Consider the following 27,112-nt stretch of genomic DNA (forward strand, 5'->3'; position numbering starts at 1 on the left):
AAGGTATTTCTTAAATGTTTGTAAAATACAAAGGTGAATATAATTTTTTTAAACTACACTCATGATAAAACTAGAATATTATAAGGTACAACGAGCGTAATACATATTTTTCGACTTTTGGTGTTCTACATACATTATATAGTAAACTATTACGATTACGAAACGAGTTAACAATACAGTAGTTATAATTTAAGGTACATAAATAACTAATACATGACGTGATTTTATATTATACAGAAAGTTACCGATGGGTGTAGCGCTGACACGTGGTCCATTTCTCGTCTAAATCGCAGCGGCGGAGCTCCATACGTTGGCGACAATTTACACGTTAAGAATGGCGATTTGTGTTGTGACAAAACGAAAATGAATAAATGAAATAACGCAAGAGAGAGGGGATAATGATCGAGTGATCAAAACATGGATACCGTGGTGACGTTTTTTCGTTATGATCACGTGAAAACAAAATCAAATATTATTAAAATGACTGCATCTATGGGGTGGTAATAAGTATGCGTTCGGAGACTTGATCGTGTTCATTCGAATTTCCCGGTGACGAGCGTGTGTCATGTTCTCCGCCACGGGAAGTGTCAAATTCAAAATATAACTAAATCAAAACCGATACTTCCCGCGGAGGAATGCGCAATGTTTGCGTCTCCAGCCAATGGACAACGTACCAACGGGTAGCTTGGAGTTTTTACATGCACGATATTTTTCGCGATATAGTCATGAAAAACACCAATACACACTTAAAAATACACACATACATGTGTACGTTAGCACACGTGCATACGGGATCGTTGAATTTTCACGTAAGGCTTAACCTTTAGCTTGTGAGAAAATTAAACGATCCCGTGTTCACCTGTGACAGTGTGCACGTTTGTATGTATTGCCATTTCGGTGGACTTCATCAGTCGATCTGATAAATACTCAAATCGAGTATACGTATGTTAACGGGAGATCTACTGATGTTACGAAAAAGTTTTTCATTCGTTTTCAGTAGTTATTGACGTTGTTAGAAAATAATAACGAAAATAAGGGGAAACTCAAACGACAATGGGAGCTGGAGACACAACAAAATACTGGTGAACACGTGATCATCGTGTGGTGATGGACAAGGAGACAAGGATCGCTAGTTGGTTACGTGTGATTACCGCGCGCGAAAAAGCTCGGCCCCGTGCGATTTAGATGTACGAATACGGACCGTCAGTGAGAGCGCTACAAAGCAATAGTCAGGAGTTGTCGTCTTTGGCACGTCCTCCGTTCCGGCTAGTGGGCTTGTACTCGAGTCCGGGATCAAATTGCATCAACACGAACACCTGCAGAAAAGAGAGAATGTTAAACAGTTGAATTATACAGTATAAATTAAAAAAAAAAAAAATCAAATTGGTGGCTGGGTTAGTGGCCGGCAGAGTTGGGCATTAATCGAATAAAATATTATTCGATTAATTATTTGAATAAAATATTATTCTTCATTGATTTATTCTTAATTTTATTATTGATTTTTATTTTTATTCATCATTTTAATTTGTATTATTATTCGTTATTTGTTATTCCCTATAATCATATAAATAATAAATTTAAATCCAAAATAACGATGTATAGTGATAATATACTTATTATTTAGACTTAAATAATATATATAAAGGTAATACATATTAATATATATAATAATTGACAAAAATAAATTAATTATACTTTTATATTTAATATCATTCATGATTTCAACGAATTAATTTATTCTGAATAATTGTTTTATTAACGAATAAAACTATTCAGAATAATTTTATTCTTTATTCAGTACACCACAATTATTCAGAATAAAAAATTATTCTTTATTCATAAATAAATTAGTTATTCAGGTTTTTATTTTTTATTCATTATTTTGATTTGTTTTTGCCCAACTCTGGTGGCCGGCGTGGACAAAAAAAAAGGTTCGCGCAAGGCTTAAAGCGGGGAGACGCGAGGAAACTCAATCCCCTATCCTATCACAGTTTTTATAAAGCGTCACATTTAACATGTTTTTCGAAACATTCTCTGCAACGGTCAATACAATCGACCGTATTAATTTTCAGTTATAAATTAATAGTAAAAAAAAAAAAATCTGTTTTTGTAATAGAATCAACTGTTATTAGGTCTCGTTGACCGTAGCCATTAGTTTCGAAAAACAAAGCTGTACGAACAAGAGTCAACTCGTATTAAATATTACGCTTAACCTATATACAGACACGTAATAGATTGGTAATCATACGGAAAGGTGTAGGTACGTGGCACAACTGAAACGGATTGGAATAATTCATCCCTGCGTTTTTCCATTTTAATCGGAACATAACATTAAGAACAACCGTATCGTATGGTCTTGGCGGTCCATACGTCACACGGCGAATCTCTAGAAACCGGTGTGAGTCGAGCGACGTTGGTCAACGGCCAAATCTCAGGCGCACGTTACGCGCAGTTGGTAGTCGACCCGCGGTGCACCAGAAATAGAATACACGCGTCAACGTTGCCCCGCGGACGAGGCGACATCGCAGCGAAAACAATATCTAAATGGTATGGTATTAAAAAGGTACCTAAATGAAACGATCGAAAGAAACGTATGGCCACGTTTCGAGGCCTGTCGATTGATTGCGGTCTCAACGACAGTGGCAGATCAAGTTTTGGGGTGGGAGAGATTAACCTCCCCCCAAAATCAGGAAAAATATGTAATAAGCCTGACCAGAGGATAAGAATGAGCGTCCTCACGAGATAAAACAAAAAATTGAATAGTTCATCAGTTTTTGTGCACGAGCAACGCGATCCGACTAGAACCGTAAGTCGACGATAACGCTACGTGTACATACAAAGTGACGTGCGCAAGTATTGTTTGCGCTATACAACATGAATCATTATGTATTAAGGTATAGATAATAAACTAAATTGCCAACCAATGCGTAGTTCGCCCGCTATAGCAACGAAGTCTGTCTAGTCATTTTCCACCGTCTTTGTGGGAGTTGGACATTATCATTTACTCTTGTGTACATGTTATCTTCTAGATCAGATTTCCACATAATTATGTGAAACAATCGTTTCAACATAGACTGAGTACGTAATAATGCAGTCTACAGGTTTACAAAATATTCGTCGTGAAGAGTACAATCTACCACTGTGTGTGTGATATATCGCATAATCCCTGCATAAATGACGGATAGTAGTAGCTTCACTTAGTATCGCGAATTTCAAGAGCAATCCAGTTTATTATCTATACCCGAGTGGATGTTATCTACACCCTTTCTGTACGCAAATCGATCAATTTACAGTTTACCTGATCCGTGGGCATGAGCGAGAAATCATCCGGTGGATTGGTGATCACGTATCGTTTCGAGGATGCGTCGCAAGATGAGCTCCTGTCTCTGAATCTGTAACAACACCGAAGCGACAGGATGAGAATAGCGACGTCCCGTCGCGATATTATAAAACATAAGTCAGGGACAGAACACATACACGCACATAGCAATATAATTATATACATCGACATCACAAACACACACATACACACACAGAAATGCAAACGAGGGCGGGGAAGACCAGATGGATTAAGAGGGACCCGGTCTGAACCGTTTTATAGACCTCGGACAAATGGAAATAATTGGTTTAACCACAAGTACAGTGATAACCATCAGAGGTGAATCGCACGGCGCTGGAAAAACGTTGTTCCGATTTAGATAGATTTCCGGCTCGTGCATCACGGTAATAACGTACGGAGTAAAACTACTGCGTAAGTAATCAAAAAAATAAATATATAAATAAAAAAATGAATCTAATTTTAATTTATCACAAGATAGCGCGTCAAAAGTCTACCTAGGACGGTTTTAACTGTACATGGTTAAGATTTTGTTTTTTTCGTGCAGAGTATATCCGCATTATATGATCATATCGTGAATGGAAAACTGTATCAATTGACATGAACTCGAATGCCAACATTTTTTGACAGTAAAAGAAAAGGTATCGTTCGAATCTTTACTATAGGTATAGAATTTCCGAGTATGCGTGTTCAGACCATATATCAACTCGACCCCGACGAACAAATAGTTTATTTCCTCGAAACTTTCATGCAAAAACAATGAAACGTATGTGCAATCAATAGCGTTATTGCTTTTTTTTGTACACACGCACGGCGTAATGAAACAACAAGAATTGAGAGCGAAACTCGTATTTTTTCTCTGTCGAAACAACCCTACCGCCTTATGCCCGAGTATATAATATTTATATATATATATATATAATATAATTAGTGGTACTTCGCTGTTATTAAGTACACGTTATCAAATATCAAGGTACCTATTCCAAATACGACCAATGACGTGCGAAAACCATTTGGACACTTTTTATTGTTCGAAATCTCTTAACGCCCCAATTAAAGAGTGTCGCATCTTATCACGTTCTAGATAACAAAAACTAAATCTCTAAAGTTTTGCCGACTGATACCGACCTTCATCTCGATGTTATTTCTACCATCATATATAGATGGATTGTTAGCTTAACTTTATTTTATTTGTGTGTATAACAAATTACTTTAGACGAAGGTTCATACAGCATAATTCAATGTAAATGAATAAAAAATAAATATGGTTTTAATGAAGTTTTATTGAACATGAAAGTAGCGCAAACACACTGACTAAGTACATAATCTTATTGAGTTTACCCACATCCTGCAAGAATAAGGCGTACGGTGGACCTAGCACATTATACAGTAAAACAAACAAAAACGTGTATGCTAAATTAGGTATAAAGTCATGAATCGCGATAATAGCAAATTAGCTAACAATCGGATCGAACAATACACGTTGTTATATTGTTTGTTACCACTGTCCTGTTTCCGCCGTCGTGAACAGGATTACGATAACGCATTAAAATATACACATGCGTGTGTGCAACACAACAAAAATATGGTATAATATCAAACAAAAACGCCATAGTATATGGTACGTTAATAGTTGTGTCGAGGAAATAAAAGCTAGTAGGCACGAGTGAACAGTGACGTAGCCAAAGAGATTATTTTTTGGGGGACGGCATAAATACCCCACTATATATCTGCTTATAAAAGGATATCGATCAATTAATTATTGCTTAAATTATTGGCGTAAAGGTGAGTATGGCTGAGTAATAATAATAATAATTCAGCTGCGATGAGGTATTTGTTTGAAGAAAAAAAAAAGTAAAAAAAAAAAACAACTCAAAACTGAAGCGATTGATAATGAAGATCGTGCCGTGATTTCTGTATTAGTAATTGCTGGTAAGTGGTATATATACCACTATCAACCTATCCCTTTTTTGGCCTGCTGCGTCACTGCGTACACGTAAAATGTGCGCGCCCACAAAACGTGAACGTCGGAGACGACTCCAGGACCCCTGTTAATCGTTATACGAGAGGTTATACGAGTGCTTAATGCTAATCGCAAACTACAAAACATGTATAGTTAGTTGTTCATACCGGTACCTGTATAGACCAATGCACAGCATCCCATACGACTTCAGGGCGGAAACAAATAGGTCACCGTACTTGCCGGCTTCGCCGAACTGCGCCAGCGGCCCATCGTACAGCGAAATCTGACCGACCCTGCACCGGTCTCTGTTAGCTAGGCTCTCGTCGGTGCTGCAAACACACATTAAGCCGCGGTTACTCACACACACACATTCGACAGGTAGACGAAAATTATTCCGAGCGAAACTCTTAACCGCGGGCAATTCTTGAAATAATTACAAAGAATAGTATTTTGATAACCCAATACGATCCTCGACCGTTCTGACGGACATTAATTTGCATTGGTTAATTTATACTTTCGAGCTACAGACACAAGTTTGTCTTCCTCACACGCGTTTCCTTTTGTTTTGATCATGCAGATTCACGTGAAAAAAATATTTTGGAACGATTTGATATCGACTATTACGATTCCATCAATTACCATAGAAAAAAATTCAAGTTAATTGTTTTAAATATTTTCAACGGACGATGACCAAAAATATTTTGCTTTTCTGTCAACACTTTTTTAACTTATTATTAATATTCTTTATATAATTTTAATGTGTTATTTTTGTGTCTAGTTGAGTACATACTAAACACAATTATTACATAGTCCTTATAATATGGTATATAATTGGTACCTATGTTTTCAGGCCATCCACATCCTAACTCATCATAGCTGTGTAGTATAATCCACGTATTGAAAATAACAATAGAAACGCGTTTACAACATCGTACATGGACGCTATTTTGCCCCGATAAAGTATTATATTTTAGTGTTCAAGACACACAATCGGTTTCGCGTACACTGTATCTGCAACATGGCGCGTGTGTGTGTGTGTGTATAGTACGTGTTTACTTTATTTATTTCGCCAGGAAAATATAAACTGTTCGTGAACACGCGGTATTATCAGCACGTATATATTGTTAAAACTAGTGTAATACTATAACCCTTAAATCCGGGTTTGCGTGTTTGAATAATGCTAATATAACCTTCCGCGCTCACACAATACGGCCTTTTGAGTTGATTTTAACTCGAAAACTACGAGCGAACATAAGTGCGCTTACCACATTATTTCTGTAAGACGGGAAGTTCTGTTAATTCGATTCCGAATCGGAACGTTATAAAGCTTACTTACACGTAAGCGTTTACATAATTTTGTTTTCGAACCATTCGCAATTACGGGGTCTGATTCGAAAAACGAGCTCATGACTTAGCGTACGTCTACAGGTACAATTTATCCTGAGTAAATTATAGCTTACGGGTGTTAGTTCAAAGAAAAATAAACAATAAACCGTACGGTCGAATTCGAAGATCGATTTCGCCGTTGCTATAATTTGTTCACCGTATTTACCTGTAGCCACCACGGAGACCCGCTCCTTCGGCTAAAATAAGCTCGAGCTCGGGTGTTGCTCCACCGGTGATCAGCGATCGGATGAGCGTCAACGCATTTTGATTGAAATACGTCTGAAATACAACAGGGGGGAAAAATTAAACACATTAAATCGCACATCCGAAAATTCGATACGGGTCATTAGGCGTGTTCCATTTGTAACCGTAGCACATCATCGGACGCGAATTTCGAAATACATTTTTGTGCACCGAACATACCGTTGACATGAGCGAGTCCAAGACGCTGACGGCGAAGGCCGTACCGCACGCGAACGGTTGTGTGAGGTACAACTCCGTGTCCGGGTCGTCGTCGTCGTCCTGGTCGAGAAACTGTACGTTGCTGTCGTTGACCAGCTCGGTGATCATCGGAACGTTGGCGCCGTACACCGATCCGCGTCTTTGCAACACTATCGGCCCACCGGCGCAGTTCAGACCGTCCGGATCAAACTGTTTGGTCACCGCGGTCTCGTCTACGCGCGAAAATATAATACTTTTACATCGATTACGTGTACAGCGTATTAGATGATTTATACACGTTTTAATCGTTAACAATAAATTGGGAAATCGCTCGAAAATCAAACGCGCCGAAGGGTGTAACGAACCTGACTTCAACGGAAATCTAAAAACTAGTCTAATTCCTGTCGCGCACTCCACCGGACCAGCAGAAATTGAATGTGTCATCGAATGAAATCGGTTCAGCGTGCAGGACTGCAGGACAAATCCTTTACGGATGCTGCGTCGGGGTACCGTAGTATATGGAACATGAAATCAATTTTAGAATGGTAAGATCTACGGGGATTGTACGATCCAATTGTATTGGATCCAATTGACCTCGTCGGTCGTATTAATATTATTTCTCATAAAATATACGTCGTGGTGTGTGGACATCATAATATGGTGAATTGTAAATCGAATTTGAATGAAACTACCGTTTAACGAACACCCGTTTAACGTAGACCAGCATAAACGCGAATTAAATGAAGGATGTCGTCTGACATTAAAAAATTCTCCGCATTCACAATTATTGATCTTATAGCAGCGTAGAATAAACACACCAAACATTATCAGTTACTTTTGTTTTATGCGCGGATTAAAAGACGTGCGTAATGCAGAGCAACCGATGATGAGACGTGGTAAAATATAAATACATAATAAATCGTAAATCTATCGTAATGAATACGTTTAATTAGTAACATTTTTAATAGTAAGAATTGTTTATACAAGGACATAATGATAACATATAATTATTTTTTATTTCTTTAAATTGTTTTCCGATCGGATTAATGTTTGGTTAACAATCCAATAGGGTTTGTTCGTATAGTATAGTAAAAAAAAAAATTAAAATCGTTTAATTTTATTTAATTAAACTGATTCTGCTAGAATTGTGGAAAATTGCATCTTTCTGAACATCTCTACACGGTTACTAAACGAACGATACAAATAATCCTATATATATGAAATCCATATAGATGAAAAAATTGTGCGCACAGTTTAGTGTCAATTTAAACAAAAATTTTTAAATAAAACAGCGATTAATTTTTATCATATTGACGATTATAATTTGAACAAAATTTACTATACCTACAAAAAATAATATATATTGGGAAAACAGTATTGTTTCACATTGAGTGTCTCATAAAATATACTCAAAGTGTTGGTTGGAAAATATAGAGAGTTGGCATTCGGAGACATTCAAATTAATTGTCTAGACGGAGTACATTTTTTCTGAACAAATATTTGTAATTTTAAAAGGTTTGAATGCGCGTTCTACGGTTATTATTTAAACACTTCACGAGAATACTTAGCCATATAACGACAGCGCCATAATTTTATTTTTACAGAAAATAACGCAATCAGCTATATAATATTTATAGTAATTTTTCTTCACCTTGCGTGAGTACTCCAATAGTGTCGTCGAAAGTCATCGCTTTGATATTCAGTGACGCTAAAATCGCCTCCTTGTCAGCCAATGTCGGGTCATCGTTGCTAGGAACTTTTGCTGACAGTATAACGCACATGTCACACAGATTTACGTTGACCGCTCGTAAGTCGGCTCGACTCAGTGGTGATCCCTGAAAACCACAATGATTTCGCGATAATATTAAATCCATCACCCGGAAAACCGCACGGAAAACATATAATATTGTATCACACGTCGATAACAGTTATAATAACAACAGGTATGCGATCGTTTCGTAGTTCAAACAATATGACACGTACGTTGAGTACAGAGATTTTTGGTAAATTTTGCAACATCTTCCACTCGCGGCGGATGTAGTCCACAGCGCCAACGATCACCACGTGTTTGAGCTCGTGATAATGGAAATTGGACGCTCGCAAAGGCATCACCAAATTCCTCAATCCGATTAACGGTGAATCCGGATCGGCGAACAAGCACACCACTACGTGACCGTTCAGTACAGTCATGGCAGCTTGATTTCTGTCCTGAAAATCGAAATCTCCATTTAACACAAGTGTGAACGTACACACGCGCGCGCGCGTGGAAAGCCATGGGTTTAAACAGGGACTGAGACCGGACCGAAAAGAACTGTTTACGAAACCTATGACCTTGTGTAAATTAAAGAACTGAAAATAACTTTAACATTTATTTTACATTTTTAAAAGACCCTTACCAAAACCGAAACTCTTATAAAAAAAAAAAAAATAAATATAAAAATATTGATTTTTTAGGATTTATTCGGTTTTCAAATAGTTAAGTTTCTATAAATTACTGTATAGAAACTAAACAGTAATATTTAAACATTTGAACTAAATATATGTTGTTTAGAAACAAAAATTATATTTTATATAATATTATAACGTAGTAATTACGTAATATTATTTTCGGCCGCGTCGTCCATAAGTCGGAGACCATAACAGTAGAGATAGGCAAAAAGTTTAAAACATTGATGTTCCAATGTATCGATGTATCTGCATTTAAAAAATCGATGTTGGTGATCGATATTTTCGACAAAAACATCGACATTTACCTTAATAAGTTTTAAGAAAAATTGTATGTTTGTTATATACATATACCTATGTTATGTATAAATTGTAAAATGTTTAAATGAATACGTTATTTAAACATCGAACTTCGGATTAGAAAAAAAATCGATTTTTTTTTTTAATTCATCGCAATAAAAACATTGATGTAGGATTTCGATATATCGAACGAAAACATCGATGTTTTTAAAAGATCGATGTATTTTGCCCATCTCTACTTAACAGCCTACGAGGATGGTCAACGATCGACAACAATAATATGAATTACATGAACGTAAAAACCTATGGATATTATTATTATTACATTAATATTATTATTAATATTGTAATAATGTATGTTACATAATAACGTCGATAATGGAAGGGGTATCTAATTTCTAATCTTGATACCTAATTTGAGTTCTACATTACAATCTTAAGCTGTACTCTCACGAAAAAATATAAACAGTGAGTTATGCCCTTCGTATGGGGTTCAATCTTTAACAGTAGCTACCTAAATTAGTCTAACATGTACTGTATACATATATTAACATTTTTTGTTTGAAAAAAAGAATACACCAAAATAAAGAAAACGGTTTAAACCTAAACCCCTAAAAAAAATATTTTTAAGACCCGAACCTTAATCGGAACCGTTAAAATCGTTAATGTCTCAGCCCCTAGTTTTAAACGGTACAATTTAATATACAATCGTAATGCGACAAGATTCGGCGGGGATGGTTTTTTTTTTATATTTACTTGCAAGTATAGTACACCTGTACCTATACAGGTGGTTTACTTACTAGGATACATTCTTCGAGGCTTTTAGCTGAACTCCAATGGAACATGCCAGTGGAGTCGTATTTCATTTCAGTCTTTTCAAAATCAAAGTCTTTCGCCTGGTCGTCGGCAATGCCTATTTGAATACCGTTGTTGTTCATGTTAGTCCCAGCAGATCCGCCCCGGGTCGTCGGCCTTCAGTTCACATAGAAATGATAAAACATTGATATTAATATTATTTAATCCTGAATTTTAAGGTGTTTGTAATAAAAAGCGAACATAACAATAATTTTGAGACTGCATATAGTATATTAATATTTTCAATGATTAGCAGAAACAAAAAAAATAAATAAATAAGTAAATAAAAATAAATACAATAACTATTTTGACAAAATCATAATCATACTAAACGAAACAAGCAACACTAAAAAATAAATATTTTCTATATTTCTTGAATATATATTTTTTGCTAAATAATATATAATTAGTTTATAATTTATCGTATTTACTGTATGTTGTTAACTTGAGTATTAAATTCGTGGTATATTATTTGGGAAATTAATTGTTAAGAACTTGAATCATTTTAAGAAAATCATCTAAAATCATAATCGAATTTAATACAGTAATAAAAGATTATAAAAGAAATAATATAAATGTATAGGAAAAATGGTTCGTTTACTTAGAATTGTAATTGCACGTATAATAATAAGAGCACAGCAATAATAACTTTTTTATGGCTGTTCTTTATTTACTGTTGTAAAACGTACATAATAAGATAAATGAGTCCAATAAAACCAATTTTAAGTGTGTAAAAATTGTAAATAAATTAAAACAAATTCAACAATCGTTATTACTAGAAGAGGCCGAATTTCTTAAAAAAATTATAAGCCAAACTATAAACGGTGAATGTAAAACTAAAGATAACTAAAAATGAATACAAAGCATTGGTCTGCAAGCAATATAAATAGATAGTAAACGATAACAAATAGCACATAGAGACAAGCAGGACAAGATCGATGGAATAGTTTACAAATATTAATTATTAAGTAGAAAGCGTACAATAATTTTTTAACTTCGTATGCGAGTTGATAGCCGGCGTAGCTTCCTTCTTCTTGTTGAGCTCTGCAATATATTCAAGACGACCACGATCAAATATGATATTTACACAAAAAAAAAAAAAAACTTCGAAAAGATAGAAATAAACGTATATGCGTGGGTGTATTATAGAGTTTGGATTCATGTGAGAAGTTAATGCAATAGAATATGTTAAGAATTCATTAGTGTGAAAAACGAAAACGAAAAACAAAATACGATATAACTGTAAAGAACGAATAAAAAGGCTGAAGTATCATCCGTTCGTAGATTTGTTATGAGTAAAATACGAATATCTCAATATGAACATGTTCGCATGACCTACCGGTTGTAGTTTTGGTTGGGCGACCCTTTGTCCGCCGGACGGTTGATCGGCTTTACTTTGTTCACTTGCTTCGGCGCTGACATGATTGAATTGGGCATTGTCTGTGCGTTTTTGTTGCCCAACACTGAAAATATAAAATTAACATAGTAATGCGTAAACTTTCAAACGTTTTTTGCTGGTCCCCCCCTCTAACTCATCAATATCCTTTTTTTATACATTACCACATCTCACACTTTTTCCTCATTCTGAACTTAACTAGCACTTGTTATCCTCTTACCTCTGAATTAAATGTTACGTAACAAATAACGTTTCCAAACATCGAAACTCTCTTTCTTTCTCTTTATCGAATACAAACACACACACACACACACACACCTATTGCAAATATTATGGATTATTTTTAGACTAAAACTGTCCAAACTTGAGCGGGTAATTTATCTCCCTGCTTAATCTTCCTCTTCATATCCTCCCTTTGCTCTCAGTGCCACCGGAACATTACTTGCCGTAGGTTAATCTCATATACCACACAAAGCCTCCTTCTACCACACAACGACAACATTTTTGTCCACACAAAGTTCAAATTTGGCTTATTTTTTGCTCTTTTATACAAGAATGTATCTCTCGAGCCACCGCACATGCTTTCCCTTTATTTACGTAGTAATATACGACATACGATTGTCCACTGACGTCCTCAACCGATCTCCTACTTCTAATATTAATAGTGTATAGTTCTATCCCTGCAGTCTCACTAATGCACTTTGCCGGGTCCTTTAAAAGTAGAATGCTATATTATACAAGAGCTTGTGAAATTCGTCCCAGATAGCGGGGTTATTATTGAGATTAACGGTCACACGCCCCTCCGTTTAAATCTCTAGCGAAAATCGACGAAAGGTTATAGGGTACGTGTGCGGACGTAAGGAGTGTGGTGGATCGATAACAGCCGACCGAAACCATGTATACAATGTACCACCGAAAAACAAAATGCTTCTACGCGATGAGAAATTGAAAACGTACAATCATCATAACGATAAAGATTTTTAATGCGCTAAACAATTCGCGCGGTGAATGTACAGTGATCGCATAAAAAATGACGACTCAAACGGTCGTGTTAATTACTTTGAATTGCAACCCAGTTCGGAAAATTTAACTATTTCATACAGAAACATTAATTATTATAATAATGTTTAAATAGTGATTGTTAAAATGTCCGTAAAAATTACTGTAAATATATATTATTACATTAACACCTACTTGTGCGCACCAAACGCGTAAGTCACTGGTGATTGACAGAGAATCCAACTCCGTCGATAACGAAATATAATAATTATTATTATCATTAAAATAATTGGGGTTTGAATAGTGGGACCCGAAATCAATATCGAAATTGTACCGAATAATAAATGATACCAATGCACCGCGATGTGCGGGAAAACGTGAATCCAGAACGAATTAATACATTTTACGCAAGTACAGTAATTTTTAAAACGATAATTTATTTGGGCAACCCAAAAAGATAATTTTATTACGGTTAATGATGTGCGCGTGCTCAATTTACGGTGCAGATTAATTTGTAACGCCCTATTCTTATATATAAACATATAGTTAATCGCGGTGTAACGCTATCTATGCAGAGAATCGGATCAATTCGACTGCAAGATTTTAGGCACAAAATTGTCGACGGTCACGCCATTCTGCATGGAAACACGCACGTTTCAATAACCAGTATCAAGGTAATCTCCCACAAAATTCAAGAAATTTCAAATCAAAAACGTTGATTTGAAACACGGCTGTACTGGTATTACCGTTCAGTTTTATTTTTAGATTACCAAAACTTGTGGGTATCCAGTTCAGCTATTAGTTATGTACCATATAATATTTCGTTGCATTATCAATACCTTCAACGTTCTTAGTCGCATTGTAACATTATTATATACACGTGTATTCCATGTAGAAATCATCAACGACGACTACTGCGATTGTTTACTTTTAAAAACACGGCAAAGAGCATTGCTTATATATTATACAAAAAAAAAAAAAAAATAATGTAATATGTACTGTATCGACTTACGTGTTATTTCCTTTTCTTTTCCGACGTCACCTGAGAAAATGTTAAAAAAATACAAAGACTGTTAAAAAAGCGTTAATATAAAGTAAGAATTGAAATAGACGTCAAATACACAAAATAAAAAAACACTTCAAAACAATAAAATTAAATTACAAACAAATATCACGAAGCGATTATATTAACAAAACCCAATAACGTATATTATATTGATGCTAATACATTTAAGGCTAGCGCACATCAAGCAACAATTTATTATTAAATAGTTTGGCTTTGAAAACGAACGTTCTCAAGATAAAATAAAATCGTAAACAATAAAATAGCGAGTGTGTGTATAAATATATATGTATATATATATATAAATATTTCTATATGATGTTTAATATAATACACACCATATAATAAATGTATATATACATATATATGAATATAATTATCTACTAAAAAAATCAAAACAAAAAATTATGAAAAATAAAATTCAAACAAAAAATCAAACAAACGAGAAGGTATGTTGTGTATCTTACATTTTATACGGATAGGTCATTGATTTGAGATATTAAAATTTGTGAATTCGAAAATATAATAATGATATAAATAAAAAATATGTTTATCGTGAAAATCGCAGAAAATCTTATTTTAGTGTTGCATAATGAGAGATTGTATAATATAATGTATATATACATATGTCATATATATAAATATATTTATGTATAATATGCATATATACATAAATATACATATATATAATATGTGCTCATATTTTTTTCTTGTGATCACAACGTGTAGGGATGAACATGTAACAAAGAAATTGAAGGAAGGAATCATCAAGAGTGCCACGTCGAAGACACAATGCACTTAAGACAATATAAAGGCAAAAGCAACAGCAGTTTGTTTTGTTTTTATTGTTGTACCTCTGATATTATGTACTCTCTTTGGAAGAGTTGGTGGAGTTTCCGTGGGGGGAGGATGATCGTCTGAAAGAACATACATTCCAAAATTCACTCACCACATTATTTTTTTAAGATCATTATATTAAATTATGAATCTCATCACTTTTTCCCAACAAATAAACACAAACAATCATGTAATTTTCAACACAACTTACAAAAATCACCTAGCTAAAGTACCTAATGAATTATTTTTTAGATTCTTTATCGAATATTTGTTTACTTTTTTAATTTTTGTTTCAATTCAAAAAAATGTATACGCATTGTTAAATTTAAGTTAAACAAAATTTTCTAAAAATTAAATTAAACAATTCAGACATGGAACGTTTTGAAATAGATTTGTATAAATATTTTCACACGAATAAACTTAATTTTTGCTGTCTAATGTCGACCACTAGGGACGGCGCGAGGGGAGGGAAATAGGGGCAGCTGCCCAGGGTCCCGCGTCTTAAATTATAAGAAGGCCCCGTGGTTCTGATTTAACTGAACTTAAAATATTTTATTAATAGAAATTATAAGACACAACATTTATTTTGCCCAGGGTTTCGCAAACTCTAGCACCGTCACTATCGACCACTTTTAATTTTGGGATGGAATCTACGTCATTAAACAAATTTAAGATGTTAAAACTGGTAATTTAGCTATACACAATAAATAAATAATTTAAACACGAAATCGAAATGATGATCTATAAATCAAGAAATCAAAAAAAAATACTCGACTTTATCGAACTCTAGATTTATAAAATAAAAAAAATGACGCATAATTCGCAAGACAAATGTAACAGCCATGGCGTGAACGTAATAAGTCACAACTGATAACGTTTGTCTTTATTTTCGACGTGGAATCTTTTTTTTTTAAAAAAAAACCGTAATTTGTCTTGAACGAAATCACTATCACCTGCGGTTAAGGGGTTGCTAAGACAATGATTCAATCTTCGATAAAGAATCGTCGTTTCCCGAGCGCGTTGTCGTCGTATCGAGGAAGCCAGACAACGTGCGGCATTCAACGTGCGACACCCACGCGAAATAAAACATCTACTTTACGATTTCTTCCGTTTTCAACATTGTGCTCATGTTTCAAACTTACTTCAAACTGTTAAAAAAATGTATGTATGTATGTATATACATTTAGAAAGAACAACCAGTACTCGAAAAGACCATGCAACTCTAGTTATTTTTATGAAATTATATTAATAATATGCGTGCATCTCTCTGCAAACACACCAAAAAAAAAAAAAATAAATAAATAAACAACAAAAATAATAGTAATAATAAAAAAAAATCCAAGAAATAAAAATAAAAATAAATAAATCCATATGCCGATCGCACGAATATTATCGCCGAATAACAATGCGATTCGTCGACCGACACGTAATATGGTCTATAACACCAATTCGAGATGCACGGCTGTAACACACCGTATAAGTGGCTGGATTTTAAAAACTTTAACAAAACCGCGTAGCGCCGGGGTCCATCAGCGAGGTGAACACATTGGTCCCCGTCGACCCAACAATATCACGTTTTCGCCGGGTACAACAAGATACGGTCCGAGTGGATAAATAGTCATTGAAAACACTGACCAGACATTATATACCAAGCCCGAGATTTTCTTAAAGGATATAGTTGCTATATACATGGACGATGCATACAATGGCCAGTACTGGCCGTGCTCGGTGATTAGAAACATTTTGATAAGCTTAATGTTATAATAATAAAAACATCGGGTTTTGATGAAAAATCTATAGGATTTTACGCGTATCATTTTGATTTATTAGAAATGGGTAGAAATGTAATTAAATAAAAAATCGAACTGAACACTGAAACGTTAAATAATTCAAATACTTTTTCGTTATGACGTATGTTGCCAAGATGGCCATTTGAAGCTATATCAAATCCTAATAGTTCTACATTTGTATTTTCTTATACCACATAGTTTGACACGAGTGGAGCGGTCTTAACCTTGCCCTCTTGAATTGGAAAAAAACCTGGCCACTTGCTTTACTACTTTTTCGTTTCGTAAGTGTTATAAATTATAAAACATACACAATGACTACGGGCCAATTTTCACATTGAATACAATGACCAGCCGTTGTGCACAATGACCACTGGGTAGTGTTTACAATAACCAGTATTTTAACTAGGACCGTATCATACACTATGGGTATCGATGTAACAGTAAACGAACAAAAACAGGCGCCAAGAACGAAGGATTACCGATTGTTTCCTTTTCTTTTTCCCCGATTATGCAGAACTGAAACGATCGCGTACTCAGAACGAGCTTCCAATGTTAAGTGCAACGACACAACGATGACCAATAATATTATAGTAATATATTACGATGACAGTGATAGATGGGGCTCGGATTTTAAAGTATTGAGAAGTACCGAATTATGCGTTGTATTAAATGTCCAGAACACATGAATTAACGAAGGAAAAAAAAATTGTTTGAAAATATTTTTAATCCTTTAATAATTAGCAAACGCTTTATGAAGACTAAGTGTCAATAATAAACGATACTATCGGCAACTTATATGAGTACTATTAAATAAGGGTAATAAGATCAATGTTTTAATATAAACATTATGTGTACTTTATGTACACGTATACATATACTACGTATGTGTAATTTATCGGTGAAATTAATGTAACCGAAATTCAAAAATTCCAAGAAAAAAAATTATCTACTTGAAATCATCTACACATAGAAGCTGTGTTAGCGTCGGAAATGACCGAATAATATATTTTCGTAATCGATCAATTATCTAATGATCGTTTAATAGTACAATATAATATCAGTGGCGTATTTACGGGGGGGGGGGGTCCAGGGGTACTGGACCCCCCAGAACCTCTCCAAAAAATAAAAAATTAACAACAATTCTTACATATTTGCAGAATTGGGTATGTTAAACATTCACAGGGAAGTTGAAATTACTGTTGATGAAGTGATAGAGGAGTTGGCCAAAAAATCGAGACAACTGGAATTTATTTTATAACAATACTTTATAATATATAATGCTAAATACAATATATAGGTATATATATATATAATATTACATAAGACTATACGATTATTACATTATATATTTAGTTCAACTTCCTCCAAAAACTGTATAAGGACGTAACTATTACAATATAATATATAGTTTATATTAATTATGTATAAACTGTGGACCCCCCCAGAAAAAATTGAAAATACGCCACTGTATAATATCATCATGGTATAGTACACGTTATTATTAAATAGGAACACACAAGAAGGATGGAAATTTATGACAAAGAAGCTTTCACATGTAATTATTATATTAGAAACACGTTTGTAAAGAAAATTTAATTCATTCGTTTAAAGAATATTTTATATTATGGTTAGTAATTATCATATGAGAATGATTTTAATGCTAGTTTATATCATTCAAGGTAAAAAAGTTTAAAGTTTAAAAAAAGAAATATTACTGGATATATATATATATATATATACCGGTCGACCAATAATAATAGGGAGAAATAATATTTATTTGTTTTACTTCGAATTTTTTTTTTTTTTTGTTAAACACCTAAATATTACTTGCATGCTAAACTTGTCTAATTTATATACACCTATGGTAGAAACTATATAAATAATTAATATAAGAGTAAATATTATAAAATGAGCCTAATATGAGAACATGCAACAGCCATATCCCTATACAAAACTACGATAATTGTAAAAAAAAAAAAGAAAAGGAAAATGATGATAAGTTTTTCATTTCAAAATGATATTCAACTACTCGTGTGAGTATAAATTTCAGCCTGATGCTTGTCATAACAACTAAAATTTATGCGTTATGTAATGTTTTTTTCTTAGAGGACAGACATCACAAGTACAACAACAAAAAATTGCTCATTTAGATGTACATTTTATGTGATCCTTATTTCATTATTAATATAGTTTTTTTTTTTTTTCCGTTTATACGAATATGACTTACAAGGTTGTGTTGTATAAGGGTTATTTTGGTATTTGGTTGTTTTAGGTAGAAAGCATAATAATATAAAGGGAAAAATAAAAACCACACAAAGTAAAACGTTCAACATCACAGAAAATACGAAAGAAAAATAAACCCACTGCCGATTAAAAACCAAGAGGAAAATACTTTTGTATTTATAAATTAGATATATATTAATATGTATACATTTACGTACCTATATATATATATGCATACATTTATGTACACATATATACGTGTACATTTATGTGCACATATACATATTATATATAAATAATAAATAATATTTGTTAACTATATAGAAAACCAGCTAAAAAAAAAATTAATCAAAAAGGCATCAATTCGTAGACAAACAAGAAATTTGATTTAAGGAGAATTTGAACGTACTTGCCCGTCCGACCATTTGTATAGCGCGAACACCTTTCCGGAATGTCGCCACTGTGTTAAAATTAGAAAAAAAAAACAAACAAAAATTGAAAACGTGAAAATTATTGTGTTAAATGGTCATTTATACTCTACTGAAAAATGATTTATTATTTTCACTCCAAAATACACATATAAATATGTTATGATTAAACTTTCTACAAAACCGGAAAACTTACGTTAATTAATAAATCAAATGGTATATAATTTAAATTTTAAATTTTTTAAAAAAATTAATATAAAATAATGTAATTTAGTTTTAACTTCCAATGACATTTGTACAAAACACCACACACAAATTATACTCGCGAACAAGGGCCGGAGGTTGATGACATTGACTTAATTATAACGTCCTATCTTGGCTAAGTTTTTATAAAAATATATCATTATCTTATTTAAATAACTTTAAATAAATCTTACTAGTATGAAAAATTATTGAATATTGACATTTAAACAGATTAGTCAAAATGTATTTAGTAAATGTATTATTCCTACTCGACCTATCTACCCAATAAGATACAAATGTATAATGTGTACGTACTGATGTTTTTATTTTATCCTAAATTAATTATATTAAACATGTTATATGATTTGTATTTTTAAATAGATATCGGAATAAAATGGAAATAATGATATTTAAAATATTACTGTAACATATTATTTGTATAATTTAATCACGTATTTGCATTACACTAACTACGCGAATTGACTACGAATTATACTGTAATAATCTAAAATGCTATTAGAATATTGTCCATTATTTAAAATATTACTAAAACATTTTATGAAAGCATTTTTTCGGTTTTATTAATGAACTAAAAATAAAAATGATGCAAAGCAAATATTATGTGTATAACGCTTCAAGGGGCAATTTAAACATACGTAAATAATATTTGTATGAATATGTAGGTATATGATGTCAATTCACATATAATATAAAAACGGCCGTAATTGTTTGTATCAATATTATCAACACCCGGTCCTTATATTATTATATTATCTACTACTATTCATATTATTACCCGTTAAAATTGGATAAAATAATTTTCAAATTGTCTTGAAATTCGAACGGTATATAAAAAAAAATTGTATTAAAATAATTTACGAACGATACACTATGTAATGTTTGGTTAGATGTTAAATATTCAATATTGTTATTAACCAGGTATTTGTGGACTTATTCAGACAAGCAGACTTTAAACACAAACACATATAACTTCTTATACATCTATTGTTTTTAAACTTTATAAGTACCCTCGAAATTATAATTATGTGCCAACATTCCAGTCTCCATCATAATCATACCGACATCTGTAACATGGCGTCTCTTTCTATAGTACTCGTACGTAAAAATAAATAGTTTCAAAAAATAATAAAATATTAATAACAACAACAACCGAAAATTCATTAATTTAGACACATTTAAAACGTTTTTGTATGTATAAATATATATATATATAATATACAAATAAAAAAATGATCATTATTGCTTTTTAATGTTGAATTGTCAATCGGAATTACAATTATATTTACAAATATATATATATTTATTTTATAAATTACATCTTATCGTTTTTGTTTGAAAATAATAATAACATGTATAAAAATGTAAACAAAAAACTATTACAGGTAGTGTAGTAGTCCTGTTGTTACATTACATGCAGCATATATTATTACATAGCTGTGTAATGGAAGAAAAATAAAATCTCTACGATATGTAAAATAAATAATAATATAAATAATAATAACAATAATAAAAATTAATAAATAAAGCTGCTTAAGCTCGTAAAACTGTGATCATCGTGAGCGATATTCGGGCGGTGGAAATAATATATAATATGTATGTATATATCATATATTACCGATAGGTCTATACACATATACTATATACCTGTATGTATTATATACGAACTGTTTATTTAAAAATACTGTATACGAATTGTACATTTGAAAATATATGCATACACATTTTATTAAAGAAATAATAATGTGTGTGTGTATGCGTACGTGTATGTGTGCACGTTACGTACTACTCAGGAGTGCACATGGACAAAAAGGTATTTTGAACCGTACAATGTATTGAAAATCAATTTGATTCAATGTGCGCCTGAACTTGAACTTATAAAAATTATTAATAATAATTACAACAATAATAATCATGATTAATAGAAGAACGTGTTTTCAATTTTCGAATTTAATACACATACGTTATTCGTTCTGGTGCACAGTAAATCGGTCTACCACAGGGATGGGTGGGCTAAAAAAAATATTGGATATTTTTTTTACTCGCCGGGTTGCGTTAGTATATATATATATATATTTATATGTATAGGTATAACAATAACAATATCATGTTGTAAGAAAATGGTAAAATAAGTAGTACAGACACTTTATACTTATATAGATTTGTCGACCAGTGCATTTGAAGATTCACATACACAATAAGGTAGTAAAAGAAAACTATCGCGAATAATACTTACAATTTTTACACTTGCATTTCTTGATCAGCGTCTCATCTCTAATTTCTTCGTGGCACGCTTTACAGTAATACCAAGCCCTAAATTTACAGAAATGTTTAATGTTCGTTTAACAACGTATGACAAATTCAAATTGTAAACATCACACTGTTCCTCGTTTTTAATCCTACATTATCGTCGTCAATCGTATTACACTGTACGTACGAACGAATACATCATTTACGTATGAGTCTATCCTTCAGATATCGTCATGCTCGAATATACACATATTCTCGCGAACATTGACAAGTATATTTTCTCTAATGGTACAAAATTTAAAATTGCGTTTCAAGATTTTATGAAAATGGCTTTCGTATGATATTTTGAAGTACTATGTGTTATACGATGTACTTTTAGTACAGTTGATCCTTAAAATGTGACACTGTATAATTATCTTATTTTGCGATTTTTATAAGTCGTCAATTGTTATCGACTTGCGATATAGAATTAAGTATATGTTAGTCCTTAACAACTAAAAAAAATTAAATTATAATTATAATTTTTTTTTTCAACTTTTCAATTAAAGTGAACAATACTTGTTTCTGAACTTCTCATTATTTTTATACTCAATTGGGTATTCCAGTTACCGCTAACGTAATAAAATATAATACTTATTACTGGAACTTTGGTATACAATTTATACCTACATTTAAATATTGTTTGACTATTAAAATATATCTTTGTTGTACCATAATATTGATACGAAATTGATTATGAAACAGTTTTAACAAAAATAAATAAAAATAAAATAAAATTTAATCAAAGTGCAACGATCCGTTAACATTTAGGTTGTACAAACCTTTTGACTTCGTCAGCAGACTGAGCAATGAAGAACCCCTGGGTACTGGCCTGTATCTTAGAACCCCTGGGATTTATCGATATCTTGCTGTCTCTTCCATCCTCTCCTTTTATCTCGATGGCCAACAACAGCAGCTTAAGTTTTGTGAAGCACAACCTATACGTTAAAATACGAACGAGCATTAGACAGACTCTTCGGATATTGACTATGTGTAAAGTAATTATTTTTTTGTCGGAATATGTGTCGGCTGTTGAAAAAACTTATCATGCAAAATAAAAAAAAATTAAAAAATATTATTCACACCAAATCGCAAACTCGTCATTCATGCCGCATGCAATCTATAGGCGTGAGTATAAAAACTACAGCGAACTAGAAGAAGCCATTTTTATATGCCAACTATTAATATTTTCATCATGGGGTTCTTGACCGATTCCCATTTAATTTAATTTAGATATATATATATATATATATATATATATAATAGTACGAGTATAATAATATTAATCCATCAAGATGTTATTTTTTTTCTATCATACTGGGTTGTGTCTAGCTGTTAACCGTATAATCCGCCTCTTAGGGTATGCTATTTCAATTATTTGTGAGACTCGTGGTTTATATTTATACATATATATATATATTTATGTAATATAAGATATAAATATATAAGTATAAATAAATAAAATATCGTCGTAAGATTTTATGAGGTAATCAGCTAACCCGTACTAAACTATGTATTATTATGTTAGTGTTATGGATATTGAGAAACGAAAAAATAAAATAAAACTAGGGTCAACGAATTTTACAATGTGTATTTATATATACATATATGTTTGTTGTGAGATGTATTGATTACATGAAATTACAAAACGAACGTTATTATTTAATATTTATGTAGTAGCGTGTGGATCATGATTCAATGGAATTGTAATGACGGTGTGTGATTATCGAGGAAATGCATGTAGTATTATTTATTTATTTATTAATTTTATTTTTTTTTAATGAATACCTGAAACATAGATTATCATTGTTCTAAACGTTTTGGACGAACTGATTATCCGATACTAGAAAAGCCTTGAATCTTGTAAAAAAATGAATTGCCTACGACCAGATTTGATGAAATTAAATAACACTGTACTACGCGAAATCATTAAATTATTAACATTAAAAATGTAACTTTGAATATAATATTGATTATTAAACTAAATATTAGGCTAAATAACTGTATATGATATATTAATACAAACATATGTATCACACAGTGTCGATATTTTCGCGATAAATTATTTTACGTGGACGTAATAATAACAATAATATTATTTTTTCTATAATTCTACCATTTTACAGTACATTATACTTTATCAGCTATATTTTCACATGCAAATACCGTTATTTGTAATCGCGTACATGTGGTATGCATATGTGTCCATATATAATAATATGGTACATAAAGTTTCATCAACATGATACGTATATGGTAAATAGTTACATAATATACTGCCTATTATATAATAAGAAAATCGAACAAGACTACTTGACAGCAGTACTACCCACATGCTTGTACACAGTTTTCGAGGAATGAGGAAAAAAAATTAAAAAAATAAATAAATAAAAAAAAGTAGAAATATACTCTAGGCATTCTGTGTCCAAGTAAATTACATATATTTACATAATATTATTAACAGATTTTCACCACACGCTACTGACAAAATCGGACGCGGTACCTATATACTAGCGGCTCCACATAGAACAATGTATGCGAATGGCACGTGAAATCGATTCAAGAAATAATACTAGTACCTAATTGCGTGTTATAGAAATACACACGGAGGTAGCGAGTGAGCATCAATTAATCTGAAGATTTTTTATGTCTAATGATTTGTTATCGGTGTGACCGAAATAGGTTGTATCGACTTAATTTTGTATCCTCTCAACAATTTACAAGACAAAAATTGTTTCTAGACTACACAGAAGTAGTATTGATGATAATCGAATCTCGGAATTGGATCAGAAATTATAAATTAAATGTGTTCGATTAACATTGCATTTGTAATAATTCCGTTCAAGTACATACGATGTGCTTCACGAAAGTAAAAAAACAGTCAGAAGTCTATTCCTGTATACACGTCAAAGGGATTGCGCAGAGCCATTTGAGACACAATGAACATTCTCACATATAATCTCCTATGACTAGGACCGTGTTAAGGTGGAGTCAAAGGGGGCAATTACCGTAGTTTTGTAAAAGTAAGGGGACGCCCTTATCTGCACTTAATATGCTTTCTGTGCCCGATGGTCTCGAAGAAAAATGTTTGACACGGCTCTGCCTGGGGTTATGCGTGTGGATAAATTTTTAAGAAAAATGTATCAAATGTGGGTAAGGGGATGGTTGGTGCAGAAACAGCGGCAATTATCCAGAATTGTTTCAGCCAAAGGCTTGTCATAATAACGGTATACAATTAAAAATCTGCTACCAAATCGCTTTATGAATATCAAACATGAACATCTGATTTCGGAATATTTAAGTCGTCACGAAACCCGATTTGTCCCTGTGATCATTATTTTTACCTCACGTAACGTACGTTTCTCGGTCCTACAGAACAGTACGTCTAACCGCGTCTTCGCGACTTCTCGCTCGGTTTCGCTTCTAATTTTTCGCGCGCGTTTTCGACGAACCAAAATCGAAAATCGAAATTGTGTTTCGCACTCAGCTAACTCCACATAATTTGCAGCACAGTTTAATACAGACTAATATGGTATTGGTAATGATATACGGAAATACGCGAGCACTAATCGTACGCACGGGAATAGCGCGAAATAGTCGTTTAAAATATTGAAGAAGTCGGCGATAATATCGCATTTTTTTCCGCTGCTGTTATAGACGGCGAACGGCTAACGGGACGATCGGTGCACACAGAAAAACCGCGAAAGTCCGTCTTGAAAATTTAAACGAGAACAATGCAAGTAGAAATAATTCATCTGGCTATCCCTCGTTCGTAATACAAGCGTTAGACGCGCACCGGTGCCGCCGACGAATAATATGCAAAACGAAACGTATGTTTGGAAATTAAACAAGCCACACAGCACTACTCCGCTGCAAGCTATCACGTCGTTTCAATCCAATCGAATATTTATGCGTATGCAGATCGATAAACAAGTATTTTATTTTAATTTATTTTTTTTTTTTCAAAGCATACTCTCTTTATGTACTAGCTTTCAAAGTTATATTTTCTCTCAACTTGTCGAGAAAATGGATTTTTGCTCAAAATATTCGATTAAAGATGTCTCATCGGTTTTACAGTTTTACCAATAGATAAATGATTAGGTAGGATTCGATCGTTCGTTATTAAATTTACGAATTACAATGTCATAGAATATTTTACACACATTTTCTCCATAAAAAAATTAATGCTGAAAGTAATGTCAATGAAATTCACTGTCAATTGATCACTTATTGTTTTTTTAAAAAAAAAACATGTACTACATTATACATATATATAAATACGCTAGTATGTCAATAATATTATCGACCTATGGTATAACAATTTGGAACCGCATCGAACCAATACCGCGTCCAATATTATAAAACTATATCATAGTAACTAACCTACTAAAAAATCAAAAAATTAATAAATACTATAAAAAAAAAAGTTAAAAAATATCTGTTATAATAAACGTTTATATGATAGTAATATATTATAATAAATACATATATAATTAAACATATTTATATATGTATGTACTGTTATGTTTAGAAAAAATAAAAATGAATAAAATAGCTCCGGAAATCTAATAGTAGTTATACACTACCTATATAATGTTATTTAATAAAATTATAAATTGGACAACGGAAATTTGTGTGTTCGAGTGGGAAATGTGGGAAATATGTTTATATATGTGTGTATGTGTGTGTGTGTGTGTGTGTGTGCGTGGGCATGTGTGTATGTGTATGTGTGTGTGTGGGCATGTGCGGATGTAAGGGACTTACTCGCTGGCCTGCGGGAACGTCATGCCGGTGAAAGACGGGGACAGGGTCTCCGTATACATCTCGCAGCCGGTGCCCTGCAGATAGTCGTTCTGCCACGCTTGCGTATCCGGAGACTGAAATACACCAAACTCCACACTCTTCACAGGAACTATACACGGTATCAAACGCTCTATCACATCTCTACTCTACATCACATTCATCGGGTCGCAGACCGAAAATAAAAAAAAATGATAAAAAAAAAAACAAACAAACAAAATAAAAATCGTAGGTAAAAAAAAAAAAAAAAAAAAAAAAAAAAAAAAGAAAAAAAAAAAAAAAAAAAAAAAAAAAAAAAG

General features: G+C 32.7%; 1 protein-coding gene across 4 annotated transcripts in view; it reads right to left on the minus strand.

Annotated features, from left to right (window-relative positions):
- Positions 1–81: 81 nt before the first annotated feature.
- The window catches only part of LOC112692657 (calcium-activated potassium channel slowpoke), a 62,748-nt gene continuing 35,717 nt past the window's right edge, over positions 82–27,112 (minus strand). For 2 of the 4 annotated variants that reach the window (XM_025567391.1, XM_025567390.1), the window contains exons 12-28: positions 26,778–26,962; positions 22,796–22,951; positions 21,961–22,037; positions 20,735–20,791; positions 19,445–19,495; positions 15,040–15,102; positions 14,135–14,164; positions 12,067–12,190; positions 11,709–11,771; positions 10,673–10,844; positions 9,111–9,335; positions 8,779–8,962; positions 7,110–7,360; positions 6,853–6,965; positions 5,468–5,629; positions 3,299–3,392; positions 82–1,316 (exon numbers count right to left, since the gene is read on the minus strand). In XM_025567391.1, coding sequence (XP_025423176.1) covers positions 1,230–1,316; positions 3,299–3,392; positions 5,468–5,629; positions 6,853–6,965; positions 7,110–7,360; positions 8,779–8,962; positions 9,111–9,335; positions 10,673–10,844; positions 11,709–11,771; positions 12,067–12,190; positions 14,135–14,164; positions 15,040–15,102; positions 19,445–19,495; positions 20,735–20,791; positions 21,961–22,037; positions 22,796–22,951; positions 26,778–26,962 — 2,094 coding nt within the window. In that variant the 3' untranslated portion in view covers positions 82–1,229. The remainder of the gene's footprint in view (positions 1,317–3,298; positions 3,393–5,467; positions 5,630–6,852; positions 6,966–7,109; positions 7,361–8,778; positions 8,963–9,110; positions 9,336–10,672; positions 10,845–11,708; positions 11,772–12,066; positions 12,191–14,134; positions 14,165–15,039; positions 15,103–19,444; positions 19,496–20,734; positions 20,792–21,960; positions 22,038–22,795; positions 22,952–26,777; positions 26,963–27,112) is intronic. The other 2 variants (XM_025567392.1, XM_025567393.1) reach the window with 2 other exon arrangements.

Source organism: Sipha flava, unplaced genomic scaffold (genome assembly GCF_003268045.1).
Source record: "Sipha flava isolate LNK unplaced genomic scaffold, YSA_version1 76_pilon_pilon, whole genome shotgun sequence".
NCBI lineage: Eukaryota > Metazoa > Arthropoda > Insecta > Hemiptera > Aphididae > Sipha > Sipha flava.